Below are 18,635 nucleotides of genomic sequence, written 5' to 3' on the forward strand. Positions count from 1 at the left end.
TTTTTTTTAATATATTGTCAATCTAAGATTTATAGATGAATATCACTTGAAAACACCCGTCATAACAGATTTTAAATTAACTTTACAGGGTAATCACACTTTGAGATAAAAGGGGATGCGATACTCAGAAAATGAGCTAGAAAGCCTAGCTCGTCGCCATCTTGGAACAATCGCACATCACATCTGATCTTGTATAATATTGCCAATAATCCCTCACCTTTAGTTGTCTTCATCAGAAAGCACTTCCAGGAATCCCAGGTCCACGACAAATGTATTTTCGGTCGAAAAAGTCCATCCTTTATGTTCCATTAGCTTGCTGTTGTTAGCGCGTCCTAAGGCTGTGCGCGGCACTTGGCTAACGAAAAATGACTATTTTCCCTCCGTTAGGTTCGTTCAAACATGTCAAACATTGTATAACATTAATCTTCAGGGCCTGTTTCAACAAGAGAGCCAATAAGATTCGAGTGGGACGATTTCATTGTGTTTCAAAACGTTTCCAAAGGTGGGGGCAGACACGGCCGCCGACGTCACAATGCTGATGGCCCTCCTACTGTGACCAATTGCCACATTGTCTCCTACACTGAGTTTCGACTGTAGAAGCCTCAAAACACTTTGTAAAGACTGGGGACATCTAGTGGATGCACTGGAAAGTGCTCAATTATCATTTTTTCACGTTGTGAATTACAGGGAAGGCTGTGAAGTCGAGTCCACAATTCAGAATCCCACTTCCTGGTTCAATCGGTCTCGGGGTTTTGACTGCCATACGAGTTCTGTTATACTCACAGACACCATTCAAAAAGTTTTATAAACTTTAGGGTGTTTTCTATCCATATAAAATAAGTATATGCATGTCCTAGCTTCTGAGTTTGATTAGTAGGCCGTTGAAAATGGGAACAAATTTTTTCCAAAATGCGCTGTGGCGCCCCCAGTGGTAGGATATACGCAAGAGGTTAACAATGAACCACAATCCCAACTCATGACATTACTACCCTGCATGAATCTGCAGGTAGCTAACCAGCCAGGTTCAATGTTAGCTAGCTAACATTAGAATATAACTAGCCAAGCAAATGGCTCTGAGATACGAATAATAAGATCATACACGTAATGTTAGCTAGGAAGGCAGCCAACTAGCGTTAATTAGCTAACTGTACACTTTAACTTGAAATTAAACCACTTTCTGTCAGAATTAGAAACGTGTAATATCTGAAAATGTAGCTAGCTAGACTATCTTACCCATAAACATTATAGATGGATGTGTCTTGTCACAGATGCCATGGTTGCCCTTAGTTTGAAGATGTAATCCAGAGACAGGTGTTTTCTCCATCTCCTTAGCTACGAATTCCGCTATGAATTCCACTGATTTCAAAACTCGGTCCTCCAGAAAGCGGAGAGCAACACATATGCAGTTTTACTACGTAATAAAAATGTTTAAAGCCGTGTTAGACAGGATTACCTACACATACTGACAGGCTCAAATAGACAGAAGCGTGCTATATGGCAGACCAATCCAAACTCAACTCTAGGCATGTCCAGCCCACTCATTATCTCAGCCAATCATGGCTAGCGGGAAGGTTGCTGGCTTTTTCTGTGGCTAAACCAACTAGGCTCATAATCAATTTTATTCCTATTTACAGAAGGCATACAAGTTTGTTATTAAGGCACATGAAAGTTCATATGTTCGAGATGGCATTTCTGCCAAAGAAACACATTTTGATAAAGAAAAAAGTTTATGTTCAAGTGGCTCTCCTGTGAAGTAGTGATCCGCAACATACGCCTTGTTTCCTTAAACGGGTCACACATGCTGGCACTCTTGGCATTCTCTCAACCAGCTTCCCTGGAATGCTTTTCAACAGTCTTGAATGAGTTCCCACATATGTTAACCATTTGTTGGCTGCTTTTCCTTCACTCTGCAGTCCAACTCATCCCAAACCATCTCATTTGGGTTGAGGTTGGGTGATTGTGGAGGCCAGGTCATCTGATGCAGCACTCCATCACTCTCCTTCTTGGTCAAATAGCCCTTACACAGCCTAGAGGTGTGTTTTTTGGTCATTGTTCTGTTAAAAAAAGAAATGATAGTCACACTAAGAGAAAAAGAGATGGGATGGAGTATCGCTGCAGAATGCTGTGGTAGCCATGCTGGTTAAGTGTGCCTTGAATTCTAAATAAATCACTGACAGTGTCACCAGCAAAGCATCACCACACCATCACACCTCCTCCTCATGCTTCACAGTGGGAACCACACATGCAGCGATCATCTGTTCACCTACTCTGTGTCTCACAAAGACACGGCGGTTGGAACGAAAAATCTCAAATTTGGACTCATCAGACCAAGGACAGATTTCCACCGGCCTAATGTCCATTGCTTGTGTTTCTTGTCCCAAGAAAGTCTCTTCTTATTATTGGTGTCCTTTAGTAGTGGTTTCTTTGCAGCAATTAAACCATGAAGGCCTGATTCACACCGTCTCCTCTGAACAGTTGATGTTGAGATGTGTCTGTTACTTGAACTCTGAAGCATTTATTTGTTCTGCAGTTTCTGAGTCTGGTAACTCTACTGAACTTATCCTCTGCAGCAGAGGTAACTTCCTTTCCTGTGGCAGTCCTCATGAGAGCCAGCTTCATCATAAGCGCTTGGTTTTTGTGACTGCAATTGAAACTTTCAAAGTTCTTGACATTTTCTGGATTGTCTGAACTTCATGTCTTAAAATACTGTATTACCTCATCCCAGGTGTAGATGATTAGATTTCACTTTCACCATAGCTTGTGCATGTCATGATAGTCTTTGAAGCAGTCCCTCTCTGCCAGGAAACAAAAAGTGAACTGGCATTTCAGCCTGAAGATCTGGCATTTCACACTTTTTCTCCCCTGTGTTTTGTGCAATGCGTGCAGTTCTTCCTTAAAGTCTTTTGGCATGTGTGTTGAATAGTGGCGCTCACCTTGAGTGGGGGGGGGGGGGGGGGGGGGTCTTGTGATGGTTGTGAGGTTGCTTTGGGCCCCCAATTCAGACATTTCCAACACCAACTGCTTTCAGAAGGCCAACTGGGAGAGAGGGGTTTGACCTTTTGCTTTGGTCATCTACTTGTGGAGAATGAAGTCCTTTACTGTAGCAATGTCCACAAAGTGGTAAAAAAAGCCTTATACCACTTCCTGGTCTTGTGGAGGACCTGGTAGCAGAGCATCAGATAGGTCGACACCCCCTATGCTGGCATTGTAGTCCTTCAAAGAAACAGGAATGGGGTCATTCTTCCTCAACCATGCCCCATTGCCATTTTTCACCCACCTTGAGACATGGTCGTTATTGCATGGCTTATGCTGTGTGGTGAGCATGGTTATTTCCCTAGTGTCCTACCATTTCACAAAAAGCAGTTTGTTAGTCCTGATCCAACGTATGGTCCCCTCTCCAATGTCTTTGTCATGTCGTTTACCTTGGTCTTGGGGAAACCGATTCTGTTAGGACAAATGGTGCCACAAGCCCTTATTTTCTTTTTCAAGACTTCTATGAAAAAAGCATGGGACTAGTAAAAAAAATGTACACAAAGAGCTCGTACCCAGTGCCAAGTAAGGAGAAGTCCATCAGCTGCATGACAGAGTCATAACTAAGGCCCTACCCAGCGGGTGTGATCGTCTTCATAGATGAAAAAGTTCCATGTGTAGGCAGAGACTGAATCCGCTTGAACAAAGAGCTTGTAGCCTCATTTGGTCAGCTTAGTTTTCATATATTGCTTCAAGCCAATTCTAGCCTTTGAGGCAACCATGCGCTCATCTATATATAGATTTTGAGCAGGCTGGAAGTAAGTTTTGCATGCCTCCACCATGTCATGATGAAGGGGCTTGACTCTTGCAAGACAATCATACCCTGCAGTCCCCTTATTCTGGTCATTCTCCTGATACTTTTGTGTGTCACTCATGTGAGGAGTACGGTTGATGGCCAAGAATCGGTTTTCACTGATGGAGGTGGGGAGCTAGAACTGATAGAGTGGGGACTTGCTCCAGTTGTCAACTAGTCTTGATACCTTTACCAGTCCCATGAAAATCACCAAGGAAATGTAGTTGAGCATGTCACCCATGGTGACAGGTTTCCAGGACAGCTTCCTTCCCCCCTGCAGCTTCTTGTCCCCATACTTGTTGGTAATACTAATTAGTGTTCCCAGTACAGAGGTGGTAAAGTAGAGCTGAAACAGCTGTAAAGGGATGTATGTTTCATCACTCACCAACTGTGGGCATTCGGGTAGTTTGGGTTGAAACTTCAATTGCTCTGGCTCCTGATCATTTTCAAGGACCGTAAACCCCCTGTCCTCAGTTTCATCTCCCTCTGTTTTGCTGCTTCCACTGCCTCTCCCTCTTCTCTGTTGAGGCCTAGATCTCCTCCCTGCCCCACACCTCCAGATGAACTTGCAGAGAGAGGAGTGGTGCCAGGGCCTGCAGTGGGGGTGGTTGAAGAGGAGTGGTGTCTTTGTCGAGTGGTGGATGTAGAACCATCAGACAGGGTGATTGTCATAGCAGTGGGTCGCTCGCTGGGGTGGGGTGGGGTGGCTCCCAAATGTCATCATCCAAAACCTCTGCATCCTCCACTCTGTGCTGAATAAAATAAAGGGATATATTGTTGTAAGACTAAATTTACAAAATAGCATTACTGTAAAGGAAAAACACCAATCATACCCTTTATCTTTACAGTGACTCACACAGAAGGTGTGAAGGACACACCCAATGAAAACAGTAATACCTTGGAGACAAAGGCAGAGGTGAGAACCACAAATAAACAATGGCCACGAGAGTTTAGTGGCCTCTCCAAAGTTACAAGGATGAAACTTAGAACAGCAAACAGTGAACTAATACGAAACATAGACAATAACTACTTATAATTACAACATTAACTTTGAAATTAGTTGTTACATAGGCCTATGTAAACTAAATCCAAAGCATAAAAAGCATAATCCTAAAATACATAAATACATAAAATACATTATCGTAAATTAGCTATTTAAAGTCATGAAAATAATTTACTTACAGATCTAAAAGTGGATCCTTCTAGAAAGCAATCTTCGTCTGCCGAGTCGAAATCCTCGTTGACCAAATCGTTCCCCTGATCCGAGTCCGACTCCAGTATTTTATTCAAAGCTTCTATTGCAGTATACTTATTCATAGCTGCTTTCTTTTTAGGTTCCTATTCGATATTCTTAGTTTTGACCTTTTTCCCTCCTTGAGCAGCCATCTTTTATGCTAAAGCGATGAAATTAAAGTCATGAAATCTGTTTACAATGTAATGTAGCGTGCTCAGTGCGTCTCATCTCTGAGCCAGGTAGCAATAGTTAGCATTACGCATAAAAGGTTCTAGGCCTTGGTTTGTCCCACCCAGGTCAACTGCATATCCCTGGAAAACTTATCTCATTGGCTACAAGACTGTGAAGGTGCCATAGCAGCCAATCCCCTGTGTAATGGATGCCTACAGCGCGTAAGCAGGCAACATCATATTTTTGATGCGCAAAGTTAGTCACTCGGTGGCCATTCGATGTTGCCATTAAGTCATACATCATCAGATAATATTGGCAAAAAAACATTGTTCCTTCCAACCTAAGGATTCATTTAGAATCACCCTATGTAGCTATACCTCAAATCAAAGCTTACCTTGTAAGATGTTTGCTGTTTGAAAACTTTGTGTAAAATAAAAATATTGACTCTCGGGGCTGGTGATCAATAACAGTAGGTCACAGGCAGACAAATGAGATATCCTAATGATCTGTGAAGTCCCGGCTTTCGGTGTGTATCAACGTATTCAATGTTTATTTTGTTTCTGCTTCACAATGCTAACCAGAATGTCGGTAGCAGCCATCTTGAAATGAGGTCATCAGCTGGGCCTGCCCTTATAAATTTGTATGCCCATATATGGTAGTAAGTCACACCAAATAAAACAAATCAAATAGGGCCCCTTACGTTTAAGAGGTTGTTAAACCTCTTACATCTAGACGTTCCGCTAGCGGAACACCTGCTCCAATATCCAATGATAGGCGTGGCGCGAATTACAAATTCCTCAAAAATCCAAAAACGTCCATTTTTCAAACATATGACTATTTTACACCATTTTAAAGACAAGACTCTCCTTTATCTAACCACACTGTCCGATTTCAAAAAGGCTTTACAGCGAAAGCAAAACATTAGATTATGTCAGCAGAGTACCCAGCCTGAAATAATCAGACACCCATTTTTCAAGCTAGCATATAATGTCACAAAAAACAAAACCACAGCTAAATGCAGCACTAACCTTTGATGATCTTCATCAGATGACACGCCTAGGACATTATGTTATACAATACATGCATGTTTTGTTCAATCAAGTTCATATTTATATAAAAAAACAGCTTTTTACATTAGCATGTGACGTTCAGAACTAGCATTCCCACCGAACACTTCCGGTGAATTTACTAAATTACTCACGATAAACGTTCACAAAAAACATAACAATTATTTTAAGAATTATAGATACAGAACTCCTTTATGCAATCGAGGTGTCCGATTTTAAAATAGCTTTTCGGTGAAAGCACATTTTGCAATATTCTGAGTAGATAGCTCGCCATCACAGGCTAGCTATTTTGACACCCACCAAGTTTGACCCTCACCAAACTCAGATTTACTATAAGAAAAATTGGATTACCTTTGCTGTTCTTCGTCAGAATGCACTCCCGGGACTTCTACTTCAATAACAAATGTTGGTTTGGTTCAAAATAATCCGTAGTTATATCCAAATAGCGGCGTTTTGTTCGTGCGTTCAAGACACTATCTGAAGGGTGACGAAGGGTTACGCGCCCGACGCGTTTCGTGACAAAAAAATTCTAAATATTCCATTACCGTACTTCGAAGCATGTCAACCGCTGTTTAAAATCCATTTTTATGCGATTTTTCTCGTAAAAAAACGATAATATTCCGACCGGGAGTCGTTGTTTTCGTTCAAAGACGAAATAATAAAAACATGGTGTCGCCTCATGCACGCGCCTCCAGTCTCTGTTCTCTGATCGACCACTATCCAAAAGCACTATTGTTTTTCAGCCAGGGCCCGCAAAGACATCATTCAGCGTTTTGCCGCCTTCTGAGAGCCTATGGGAGCCGTAGGAAGTGTCACGTTACAGCAGAGATCCTCAGTTTTCAATAAAGAGAGTGTAGAAGGCCAAGAAATGGTCAGAGAGGGCGCTTCCTGTAAGGAATCTTCTCAGGTTTTGGCCTGCCAAATGAGTTCTGTTATACTCACAGACACCATTCAAACAGTTTTAGAAACTTTGGAGTGTTTTCTATCCAAAGCTAATAATTATATGCATATTCTAGTTTCTGGGCAGGAGTAATAATCAGATTAAATCGGGTACGTTTTTTATCCGGCCATGAAAATACTGCCCCCTATCCATAACAGGTTAACTTCTCTGGGGTATGTGGGACGTCACCGTCCCACCTGCGGTACACACTATTCAACAGCCAGTGAAATAGCAGGGCGGCAAATTCAAAACAACAAAAATCTCATAATTCAAATTTCTCAAACATACAACTATTATATCCCATTTTAAAGATACATTTCTTGTTAATCCAACCACATTGTCCGATTTCAAAAAGGCTTTACGGCGAAAGCATAACATTAGATTATGTTAGGACAGCACCTAAACAAGAAAAACCGCAAAGCCATTTTCCAAGCAAGGAGAGGCGTCACAAAAACCAGAAATACAGCTAAAATGAATCACTAACCTTTGATGATCTTCATCAGATGGCACTCATAGGACTTCATGGTACACAATACATGTATGTTTTGCTCGATAAAGTTCATATTTATATCCAAAAACCCCATTTTACATTGGTGTGTAATGTTCAGAAATGTTTTGCCTCCCAAAACTTCCTGTGAATGAGCACATCAATTTACAGAAATACTCATCATAAACGTTGATAAAATATTCAACAGTTATTTAAAGAATTATAGATACACTTCTCCTTAATGCAACCGCTGTGTCAGATTTCAAAAAAGCTTTACGACGAAAGCAAATTTTGCTATAATCTGAGTACAGCGTTCAGACACGAAACCAAACCTGCCATTTTGTGGAGTCAACAAAACTCAGAAATAATATTATAATTATTCACTTACCTTTGATGATCTTCATCAGAATGCACTCCCAGGAATCCCAGGTCCACAATAAATGTTTGTTTTGTTCGATAAAGTCCATCATTTATGTCCAAATACCTCCTTTTGTTTGCGCGTTCAGTCCACTACTCCAAATGCAGGAAGCGCGCGCAAATGTCACGACGAAAAGTCTAAAAAAGTTCTATTTACGTTTGTAGAAATATGTCAAACGATGTATAGCATCAATCTTTAGGACGTTTTTAACATAAATCTTCAGTAATATTCCTACTGGACAATTCCAATGTCTTCAGAAAAGAAAAGGAACACAGCTCTCACGTGAGCGTGCACCTCTGAGCTCATGTAATTTTCTCACTCATCAACTTCCAAGCCCTTTTGTTCGCTCCATATTCACAGTAGAAGCATGAAACAACGTTCTAAAGACTGTTGACATCTAGGGGAAGCCTTAGGAAGTGCAAAATGAACCCTAAGTCACTGTATACTGGATAGAGAATCACTTGAAAAACTACAAACCTCAGATTTCCACACTTCCTGGTTGGATATTTCTCAGATTTTTGCCTGTCATATGAGTTCTGTTATACTCACAGACATCATTCAAACTGTTTTAGAAACTTCAGAGTGTTTTCTATCCAGATCTACTAATAATATGCATATTCTACCTTCTGAGCCTGAGTAGCAGGCAGTTTAATTTGGGCACGCCTTTCATCCGGACGTCAAAATACTGCCCCCTACCCTAGAGAAGTTTTAAGGGTCATATTCAGAGTTGAGATACAGTTGGTTTTTGAGTTTTGCAAAAACCAGCACCATGACAAGTATGGAAGATATTCGAGATATGCAAGTGGATATGAAATTATACATTCCAAAGAGATACTGGAATTGCCATATCTTGTTAGTTCTTCATCATCATGATATATAAAGAGCAAATCTCAAAATCAAAGGTATTGCGCTTTTTATAGGGAATAGGGTGCCATTTGGGATGCACAGCCCAAGAAAACACCACCTACTCCATTGATCACATAGATAATTACAGCTGCTCAACCAAGCGAGGCTTTGGCTTTACGAGGAAGTCGGAAAGTGGATCGGCTTCACATGCTTTACACTTTTGCCTTAAGGAGACACCGATTCATCTCACTTTTGAAAAAGTAAAAAAGTTGTATAACGTTTTTGTGTTGGCGTCAATGATTTTAAATGCAGTGTATTGACTTGTACGGTTTAATTTTTCAAATGTTATTATTGTCATTTGTCAATATAAAGGACAACAATTATACTGTAAGTTCTTTTCAATACATCCAAGTCATCCTTCCTGTTTCTCTTCATCATGTTGTGCTCATAGATGTCAGTAAGGTGGTGTGTCGGCATGTTCCCGAGGCGGTGTTCCTCGAGAGCATCGGCCAGGAGATCACCTACATCCTTCCCTATGGCGGGGCCAAGGATGGCACCTTTGCCCTCCTCTTCAAAGAGCTGGACCTCAAGATGGCCGACATTGGTGTCACCAACTATGGCATCTCAGATACCACACTAGAGGAGGTATGAGGCAGGCGAGACACACACATACACTGCGCTCTCCTGAACTAACCAAATGCTTACTATGCCAAGGGTAGTTACATACCACCAAGTGAGTGTTGTTAAACACAACTCATATGTCTCAGATATTCTTGGCAGATGAAGAGGCACGGCAGGCAGTGTGAATAATTTCTTTTCAACAGACACAACAAGGTTATTCAGGTGGTACCTACTGCACATATTTACTTAAGGAAGGGAAACGAGATGTCAGTCCGTGGTATTTTCAATATTTTGTGTGTGTGTGTGTGTACGTGTGTATGTGTGTGTGGATGTGTGTGTGTGTGTAATACAGGAGGAGAGAAGGAGGACTATTTATCAGTGTAATGAAGATAGTCCTTGTTTTTGTAATTACAGGAGTGTTGTCGATCATTTGTTTAAGACACACATAGAGGTCACTTCAATGATGAAAAATGATGACAAAAAAAAGCCATTTCATATCATGGTAATTATGCTGCGTTCCATCTCACAGATTTTCCTCAAAGTGGCAGAGGACACAGGTGTTGATGCGGAAATACCAGGTAAAATGGCGGTTGACTGTAATTTGGGGGGTTAAAATGTAACAATTTAGTAAAATAGTTTAATTGTGGACTGATTATATGAAGTATCGACACTAGAACAGACACATCATTGAGTCTTCTGTCTTGCTTTGATTTTCAATGATTCTCTGTACTACATTGATTGAACTAGTGTTTGAGTGATTATGCACTCTTTTAGTATAACTCAACAGCATTTTCCTTGTTGGATCAATTACCAAAGGACTTTGCTTTTCAACCTACAGCCAACCTTCGCTTTTTATCTCAAATCTTACAATTACTTAAAAACCCTGGTCTTTTAGGGTTTTCTGTTTTTACATACATTAGTGTGTGGTGATGGGCACTGATATGGAATATCGATACGATATCAGTTTGTATTGGTTTTATTAAAAAAAGCATTGCAACTATGTGAATGTTCACTTTTGCTCTCGAGAGTCCAGACTTGCTGATCGCCCATTGGGCCAGGTGTGAATCTTCTGGGAGCCTAAACCTGCCCAACTAATTTGAATGCAATGGGAAGCCCATCCGCCGTGATGTCCCAAGAAGAGGAAACTGATATGACGATATACCTTGATCGTATCGATATCAATATCATAATATTAGTATTAGTGCCCACAGCTAGTACTAATACATCGTATAGGCCACAATACAGGTTGACGTACTTTCTGTATGGTGTTCATAACTGAAAACGGATTAAGCCAAAACAACTCATCTTAAGTGTATTCTTTCAGCTATCAATGCAGCTTTGGTAAGAGACAAGACAAGAAGTTCAAGGGAATCCAAGAGGCAACGACAAAGCCTCACCAAAGTCGGGAACACTTCAGACGAAATGCCTGGGAAAAGTGGTACGCCATTAACTTTTGATAAGTGTTATCGTCAAAAAATAAAAAGTAATTAAGCCTATTCTGAACTAGAGAAGGGATGTTTAAGTGTAACGTGTGGTCATGATCCATTTTCTTTATGTCCTCCCGGTCTATTGTTACTATCCAGCTGAAGACGAGATGAAAGTGAAGTTCACTAGCAGAGTGGAGGGTACGTATACCGAGTCAATGCCTTGTCGTCTTGCAGCAGTACACACATTCATGTCAAAAAAAAGGCTCATTATTTGCTGCTCTCTGACAATTAACTCTGGAGAAGATGCAAAAAAGGTCAGTCATTGTGACAATTCGTGCTCCTTTCTCTCCTTGGTTGCCAAGATAGCTGATTTGTCATACAGGTGGCTTTTCCACACTAGCGGCCATTTTGGAAAGCCAAATGGTCCTACTGCCCTTTGAATTAATATTTCTCACAGGAGGTTTTCATTTTCCACCATTCAATAGTATCAGAACATGTCTCCCATCTTGCAATTTCTCCCTGAGCAAGACCATTTATGAAACAAATTCAATATCACACGCCGGTTCACCATTTGAATATGCTTTGTGTCAAAAATATTTTGGTTGGACTTTTGAGACTGATAAGGGGTTGCTTTTTTTTGTGGGGATTGTTTTACTCTTTTGGGTGGAGACTGATAACTGTTTTTTGTTCCTTTTTACGCTATGGGAGAAGCTAAATAATTTGTATTCACTTCCTACAAACCCAAGAGCCTAACAGATTGTCAGTTGGTTATCAATTCACTTCATACAATCCTATTCTACAGAAAGCGGACTGTAGTAATGCAGATATTTTGTATGCCTTCCATTTTAGATGTGGAGAGAGTGGCCAATGTGAATGGGAAGGGCTCCAGTGTGATCACGGGATGGGAACTGATCCGGAGACAGTTCCTGGCCCTCTTCATCAAACGCTTTCACCACGCACGCAGGAGCCGCAAAGGCCTCATTGCTCAGGTAGTGACCACACATAACCCCCATTGTTCTCTATGCCCTGTTATAAACTGGGTGGTTCGAGCCCTGCATGCTGATTGGCTGACAGCCGTGGTACCCATATACCACGGGTATGACATTTATTTTTACTGCTGTTTTTACTTTGGTAACCAGTTAATAATAGCAATAAGGCACCTCTGGGGTTTGTAGTACATGGCCAATATACCACGGCTAAGGGCTGTATCCAGGCACTCCACGGTGCGTCGTGCAAGGAACAGTCCTTAGCTGTAGTATAGTGTTGTCCTGTCATGAAAAAATAATTGACATTGTAAAAAATAGGTTGCACTGTGGGAGGGAAGTAGTTTTATAAATAGATGTGATAATACTTCCAACCAATGAATCTGTGGAGGAGAAATGAAATGAGCTAATGAGAGAACTTGTTTTAGGGGACAACACACATTTGAATGCTCAGCCCCTATATATCTGTGTATGCAACACACCTAGAATGCATGATCAGTTTCTTAAGGGCAGTGGAGATTTGATCTCATCTGAAGAATTTTGGCTGTCTCTAGCTGTTGCCAAGGAGACGGAGGTCGTCACAACTTTAAGAGATGCTCTGTAATGTAAACACACACGCGCGCACGCACGCACGCACGCACGCACGCACGCACGCACACACACACACACACACACACACACACATACACACACACACACACACACACACACCAGCCACCAGCTCTGTGAACTTTGTCTCCCCACCACAACGGATTCCACTTTAAATTCATAGGAACCTGAAAGTCAGAGACATGTCTGATTTGTTTAAAGTTTTTTTTTTCCTAATTTGCGAGTATGCTAATAATGTGGTTTAATGAGTTATGTATCAGATAAGATTATCATAACAATTAGCTCGCTGACAGGTTGCTATTAGCCTATTAAGTGTGTGTCTCTATCATTTTGTGGGTCATTTTAATTTCCAGTCAGAACCAATACACGGTTATCTATTTACACGACAACTTCAATTTGTCTTTCATCAGAGAGGATACACAATTGTTGACTTACAACCTGAGAATTTGTTGTTCTTTTCTCATTTATTTTGAGCTCTGCTCCCTTTATTAATCACAAAGATGAAAATCTATATTCATAACACGTGTATAGACGTGGTGTAACCCCATCAGCGATGAATGATACCACGACATTGAATTAATTACACTCCAAAGGCATCGTAATCATAAAGTGCACCACTCCGCTCCTTCCATTTGCTCATGTGTAAACCTACCACCTGCCGCGTTATAGAACACACTTCCTCCTGTAACTCTGCAATACTGATCCCACCATTAGTCACTGTCAATCCCGGACGTCGCTCTGTTGCGTTAGCGAGGGAAGGTGTGTGGAAGTGTGTGTGGAGTGTTGTGTGGAGTGTTAGTGATTCCCAAAATGCACCCTATTCCCGATATATTGCCATACGTTTCATTTTGAGCTCTAGTTGAAAAAGTAATGCCCTATGGAATATTGGGATGCAGACTGTTTCTGGGCTACTCTCCTCCCTCCTTCCTCCTCTCTTCTTCCCCATTCATGTCACTTGCAGGACTGAGAAAGGGCCTGACCGTCATGTAAACACCTCCCATTGTCAGCTGATTGTGAAGAGCATCTCTTCAAGCCGAGCCGGTGGGGAATTCAAAAGAGATGATGGTGTGAGACTCAAAGGGAAGTGATTTATGGGGACGAAAGTTAGGGGATGGACGCTTATGGATGTGGTGGGGAGGCGAGCTCATTGGTTGTGTCGTGTGAGCGAACTCGACTGAATCGGAGCTCGGCGTGCGTACATGGGATTGATTGCGATGCCTTTTGGAAAGGGGATTCCAGAGCTACTTGTGTGAGGAAGCATCGTGTTTGATTCAAAATGGAAGTCCTCTGCCTCCACAGCAGATGACCCTCCCGCCAATGGAAGCACGGGGGGGGGGGTTGCGAATCAGGCCCCTCATAAGAATTAAACTATTTTGTTGCTGTGCACCCCCAAGACATGTTGGCCATTCCCAAGAGTGAATGTGTCATTTGAATACAGCCGATAGTTTGCGGCAAAGTGAAGTGATATCTAATGACACTTTTGTGTGTTATGCCAAACAATTGGTATTAACATTGCACTTGAAGAACAATCATCATAAAAAATAAGAAACATTGAATGCGGGAAACCAGACCCATGACTCAGCATATGTTGTAATTTTAAGATCAAATTACTTGGACAGTTTCATTGAAAAGTGAATGATGTCAATCTCGGGCATCATACTTACAGGGAAATGAAAGGACAGTCTTGTTTTTGTAGACTCCTACGACATTGTCCTTCCAGTCTCTTTGTTCTACCATTTCTCTATTATCCTGTGGTTAACTCGTCAGTAAGTTGATGGTCTGAGCTGCTCTTTGACTTCTCAGACCTGTAACCAATGGCAACAAAGTTACATCCTTAAACTTGGCCCCCGAAGTAGCTTTCTGTGGTGTTCTGAAATGTTCCATCAATTGCTTATTTCTTCTTATTAGTCATCAAATTAGCCTGTGTATTGCAGTGAGTCTCTGTTATTAGCACTTGTGAATTAGTCTAATTTATTATCGCGAGTCATTGTTATTTCCTGTCAATTAGCATTTAATGGCCAACATCGTACATTATATACTGTAGCATCACCTTGACATCCCAGGTCAGATACATAGTGTGGAGAGAGGAATGCATATCACTTATGTTGTTCTACATTGATTCCACACTGGTCTGGATTGAGACCAAGGTGTCATGATTAGGATGATTATCAAAATCCCTGTTGATGGAATATAATTAAATAGAACACTATTAGTATATCATATACTGTACAGTACCAGTCAAAGATTTGGACACACCTACTCATTCATTTCTTTATTTTTACTATTTTCTACATTGCATAATGATAGTGAAAACAGCAAAACTATGAAATAACACATATGGAATCATGTAGTTACCAAAAATGTGTTAAAAAAAATCCAAATATATCTTATATTTGATATTCTTCAAAGTAGCCACACTTTGCCTTGATGACAGCTTTGCACACTCTTGGCATTCTCTCAACCAGCTTCATGAGGTAGTCACCTAGAATGTATTTCAATTAACAGGTGTGCCTTGTTAAAAAAAGAATGTATATTTATTTATCTTAATGCGTTTGAGCCAATCAGTGGTGTTGTGACAAGGTAGGGGTGGTATACAGAAGATAGCCCTATTTGGAAGAAGACCAAGTACATATTATGGCGAGAACAGCTCAAATAAGGAAAAAGAAACGACAGTCCATCATTACTTTAAGACATGAAGGTCAGTCAATCTGGAACATTTCAAGAACTTTGAAAGTTTCTTCAAGTGCAGTCCCAAAACCATTGAGCGCTATGATGAAACTGGCTCTCATGAGGACCGCCACTGGAAAGGAAGACACAGAGTTAACTGCACCTCAGAAATTGCAGCCCAAATAAATGCTTCACAGAGTTCAAGTGATTTATTTAGAATTCAAGGCACACTTAACCAGCATGGCTACCACAGCATTCTGCAGTGATACGCCATCCCATCTGGTTTGCGCTTAGTGGGACTATTATTTGTTTTTTCAACAGGACATTGACCCAACACACTTACAGGCTGTGTAAGGGTTATTTGACCAAGAAGGAGAGTGATGGAGTGCTGCATCAGATGACCTGGCCTCCACAATCACTCGACCTCAACCCAATTGAGATGGTTTGGGATAAGTTGGACCGCAAAGTGAAGGAAAAGCAGCCAACAAATGCTCAGCATATGTGGGAACTCCTTCAAGACTGTTGGAAAAGCATTTTTCATGAAGATGGTTGAGAGAATGCCAAGAGTGTGCAAAGCTGTCAAGATAAAGGGTGGTTACTTTGAAGAATCACAAATATAAATTATATTTTATTTAGTTTAATACTTTTTTGGTTACTACATGATTCCATATGTGTTATTTCATAGTTTTTATGTATTCACTATTATTCTACAATGTAGAAAATAGTAAAAATAAAGAAAAACCCTTGAATGAGTAGGTGTGTCCAAACTTTTGACTGGTACTGTGTCTCTATGGTTGATGGTCTGTTTTACATGTAGGACGGTGTACATATTAGGACGTACGCCACATCAGACAAGTAGCACGTAGCATGTTGGATGCATTTTCTGTTGGATGTCTGATGCAGTATGTATGTCCTAATATGTACACTGTACATTACCTGTGCATTTGCAAGCTAGTTGATTCACAAAAGCAAATGTATTGTGCCAACAAGCCAGTCTGCCCTCAAATGAAATGAAATTTTACAGTGAATCACAAAACACAATAATTGTGTTTTGGTGTTTGTATTGTACCCATTTAGAAAGATGATATTCGTTGTTTCACCAGACTTGAGTATGTGCTGCTAAACTCAGTCTATAGAGTGCATTGACATTGTGAACGTAATGACTTTTCTGTATTGTTTGCGGGGCGTTTGCAGAAGAACTACTACAAGCTGCCACACACAATTACAGTCAGAGTGTGTGTTCTGTTGTCCTCCATCTTACGCATTGTCTCATTAAGCCGCTTTTCAGTAAACGCGGTCTATTCCTTTTCCGGTGCCTGCATTTACATAGAACTCTGGTAAATATAGCATTTTTTCAAATGTATTGTACTGTTTGAATGGGCTCCGGCAGTTGCAGCATGCAATTAATCAAGTTGAGCAAACATCTCTCTTCAGTGGAGTACCTAACGGTACAAGTGATTAAAGAGATATTGCGCATTCTATCTGTGACTTTTTGTCAGCTCCAAGAACGGAAATGAAAAGGGAACATTTCCACGAGAGAGAGAAAGGGAGGAAATTGTGGCAGTGAGCTTCGATGGTAGAAAAGAGAATAAAGCAAAGTGGGAGACGATTGATGATGTTTGAAAGTGTTTAATAAAACTCCTTACACATGCATGGCAGCCAAAACAAGTTCACGGTGAGCATAATAATTGACACGGGTACAAAAAGGCTTCGGTCTCATGTCTTCTTGCTTGCATCACTATTGTTGTGGAGTGTAACAGAGATTGGGTGGGGGTTGGGGCTGATGATGGGGGTAGGATGATGTAACTGCTGTAGCAGTAGATGTTAGGAATTACCCTCCCCACCCATCTCTTCCACAACTACACAAGCAGGCACACACAGGCACTGGCACGGACGCACACGCCACACGCACACACACACACACAAATGCAAGCACGATTAATAGATTTGTGGCAATGATACAGTGCATTCGGAAAGTATTCAGACCCCTTTCCTTTTTCCACATTTTGTTACGTTACAGCTTTATTCTAAAATGATTTTTTTTTTAAACAAATGTAACGTAACAAAATGTGGAAAAAGTCAAGGGGTCTGAAAACTTTCCGAATGCACTGTACTTCATTTGAATGATGCTTATTCAGTGCAGTACAGTACACATTTCCAATCTGAGTGAAAGCATGAAACAAGTGAAAAGACAAATTATCACTCCCAGCATTTACTAATTGGATTGTGCAATAACACTTTGATGCTGCCTGAGTGAGCCTCGGTCGTACACATGAAACTACATCCCTCTTCTAGTTCTATGGGGAATATGCTCTGTTCGTTTGGTTGGCTGGTGAAAGTGGTGCCGTAACACACATTATTATTTTAGATATCCCACTATTAGATTAAATTACCTTAATAACAGAACATACTGTACTGTAACAGTACTCTGTATGCAAGACTTGCATGTAGCGTCTGTCACATGATGACATGAATGACAGACCAGCCATGACACTGTCCTAACATGGAAAATAGGCAACTTTTGTTAGTATCATTACAGAGTTATGTGGACAGTACGTTATTGTCATGAACTGATATGACAAGCATTGTGTCAGCCTTGTGTTGTGACAGTGTCACAACAGTGTATTGACAGGATAGGACACCTAAAATAGGCATCACCAAAGAAGCGTCATTTTGCAGCTGATTCTGATATCATATCTATGTCACACAGGTGATTCTGCCTGCTGCCTTCGTCTGCCTGTCTCTCATCTTCTCCGTCATCGTCCCCCCTTTTGCTGAGTACCCCAACCTGGAGTTGCAGCCTTGGATGTACGGACTGCCCCAAACGACATTCTACAGGTGAGCCACTGAAACGTCATGCTCTCAGACTTTAAAATGACACCTCTCAGTGCAGGTGTACATGTTGATATTTGTATTGAATATGTATAAACGTAGCGAACGCAGCGGGGTAACCTGACCGGGACAGATATAAAATAATTCTTAAAAGATGTAAAGTAGTTCTACTGTGTTGTTATGAACAATGAGCATACTGTTAACTTCTTAAGGTATAGGGGGCAGTATTTTCACAGCCGGATGAAAAACGTACCCAAATTAAACTGGTTACTACTCTGGCCCAGAAACTAGAATATGCATATTATTAGTAGATTTGGATAGAAAACACTCTGAAGTTTCTAAAACTGTTTGAATGGCGTCTGTGAGTATAACAGAACTCATATGGCAGGCAAAAACCTGAGAAAAATTCAACCAGGAAGTGGGAGATCTGAGAATTGTAGTTCTTCTTTCTTATCCCTATCGAAACGACAGTGTCTGTGGGGTCACGTTGCACTTCCTAAGGCTTCCATT

At 41.0% G+C, this 18,635-nt stretch overlaps 1 protein-coding gene across 2 annotated transcripts in view; it reads left to right on the forward strand.

Moving 5' to 3' along the window:
* Positions 1 to 18,635, forward strand: part of LOC115194265 (ATP-binding cassette sub-family A member 1) — a 220,755-nt gene that overhangs the window by 105,875 nt on the left and 96,245 nt on the right. For both annotated transcript variants that reach the window (XM_029753857.1, XM_029753858.1), the window contains exons 25-30: positions 9,438 to 9,631; positions 10,137 to 10,185; positions 10,932 to 11,045; positions 11,191 to 11,232; positions 11,884 to 12,023; positions 18,004 to 18,131. In XM_029753857.1, the coding sequence (XP_029609717.1) occupies positions 9,438 to 9,631; positions 10,137 to 10,185; positions 10,932 to 11,045; positions 11,191 to 11,232; positions 11,884 to 12,023; positions 18,004 to 18,131 (667 nt within the window). The remainder of the gene's footprint in view (positions 1 to 9,437; positions 9,632 to 10,136; positions 10,186 to 10,931; positions 11,046 to 11,190; positions 11,233 to 11,883; positions 12,024 to 18,003; positions 18,132 to 18,635) is intronic.

This window comes from Salmo trutta, chromosome 5, assembly GCF_901001165.1.
Source record: "Salmo trutta chromosome 5, fSalTru1.1, whole genome shotgun sequence".
Classification (NCBI taxonomy): Eukaryota; Metazoa; Chordata; class Actinopteri; order Salmoniformes; family Salmonidae; genus Salmo; species Salmo trutta.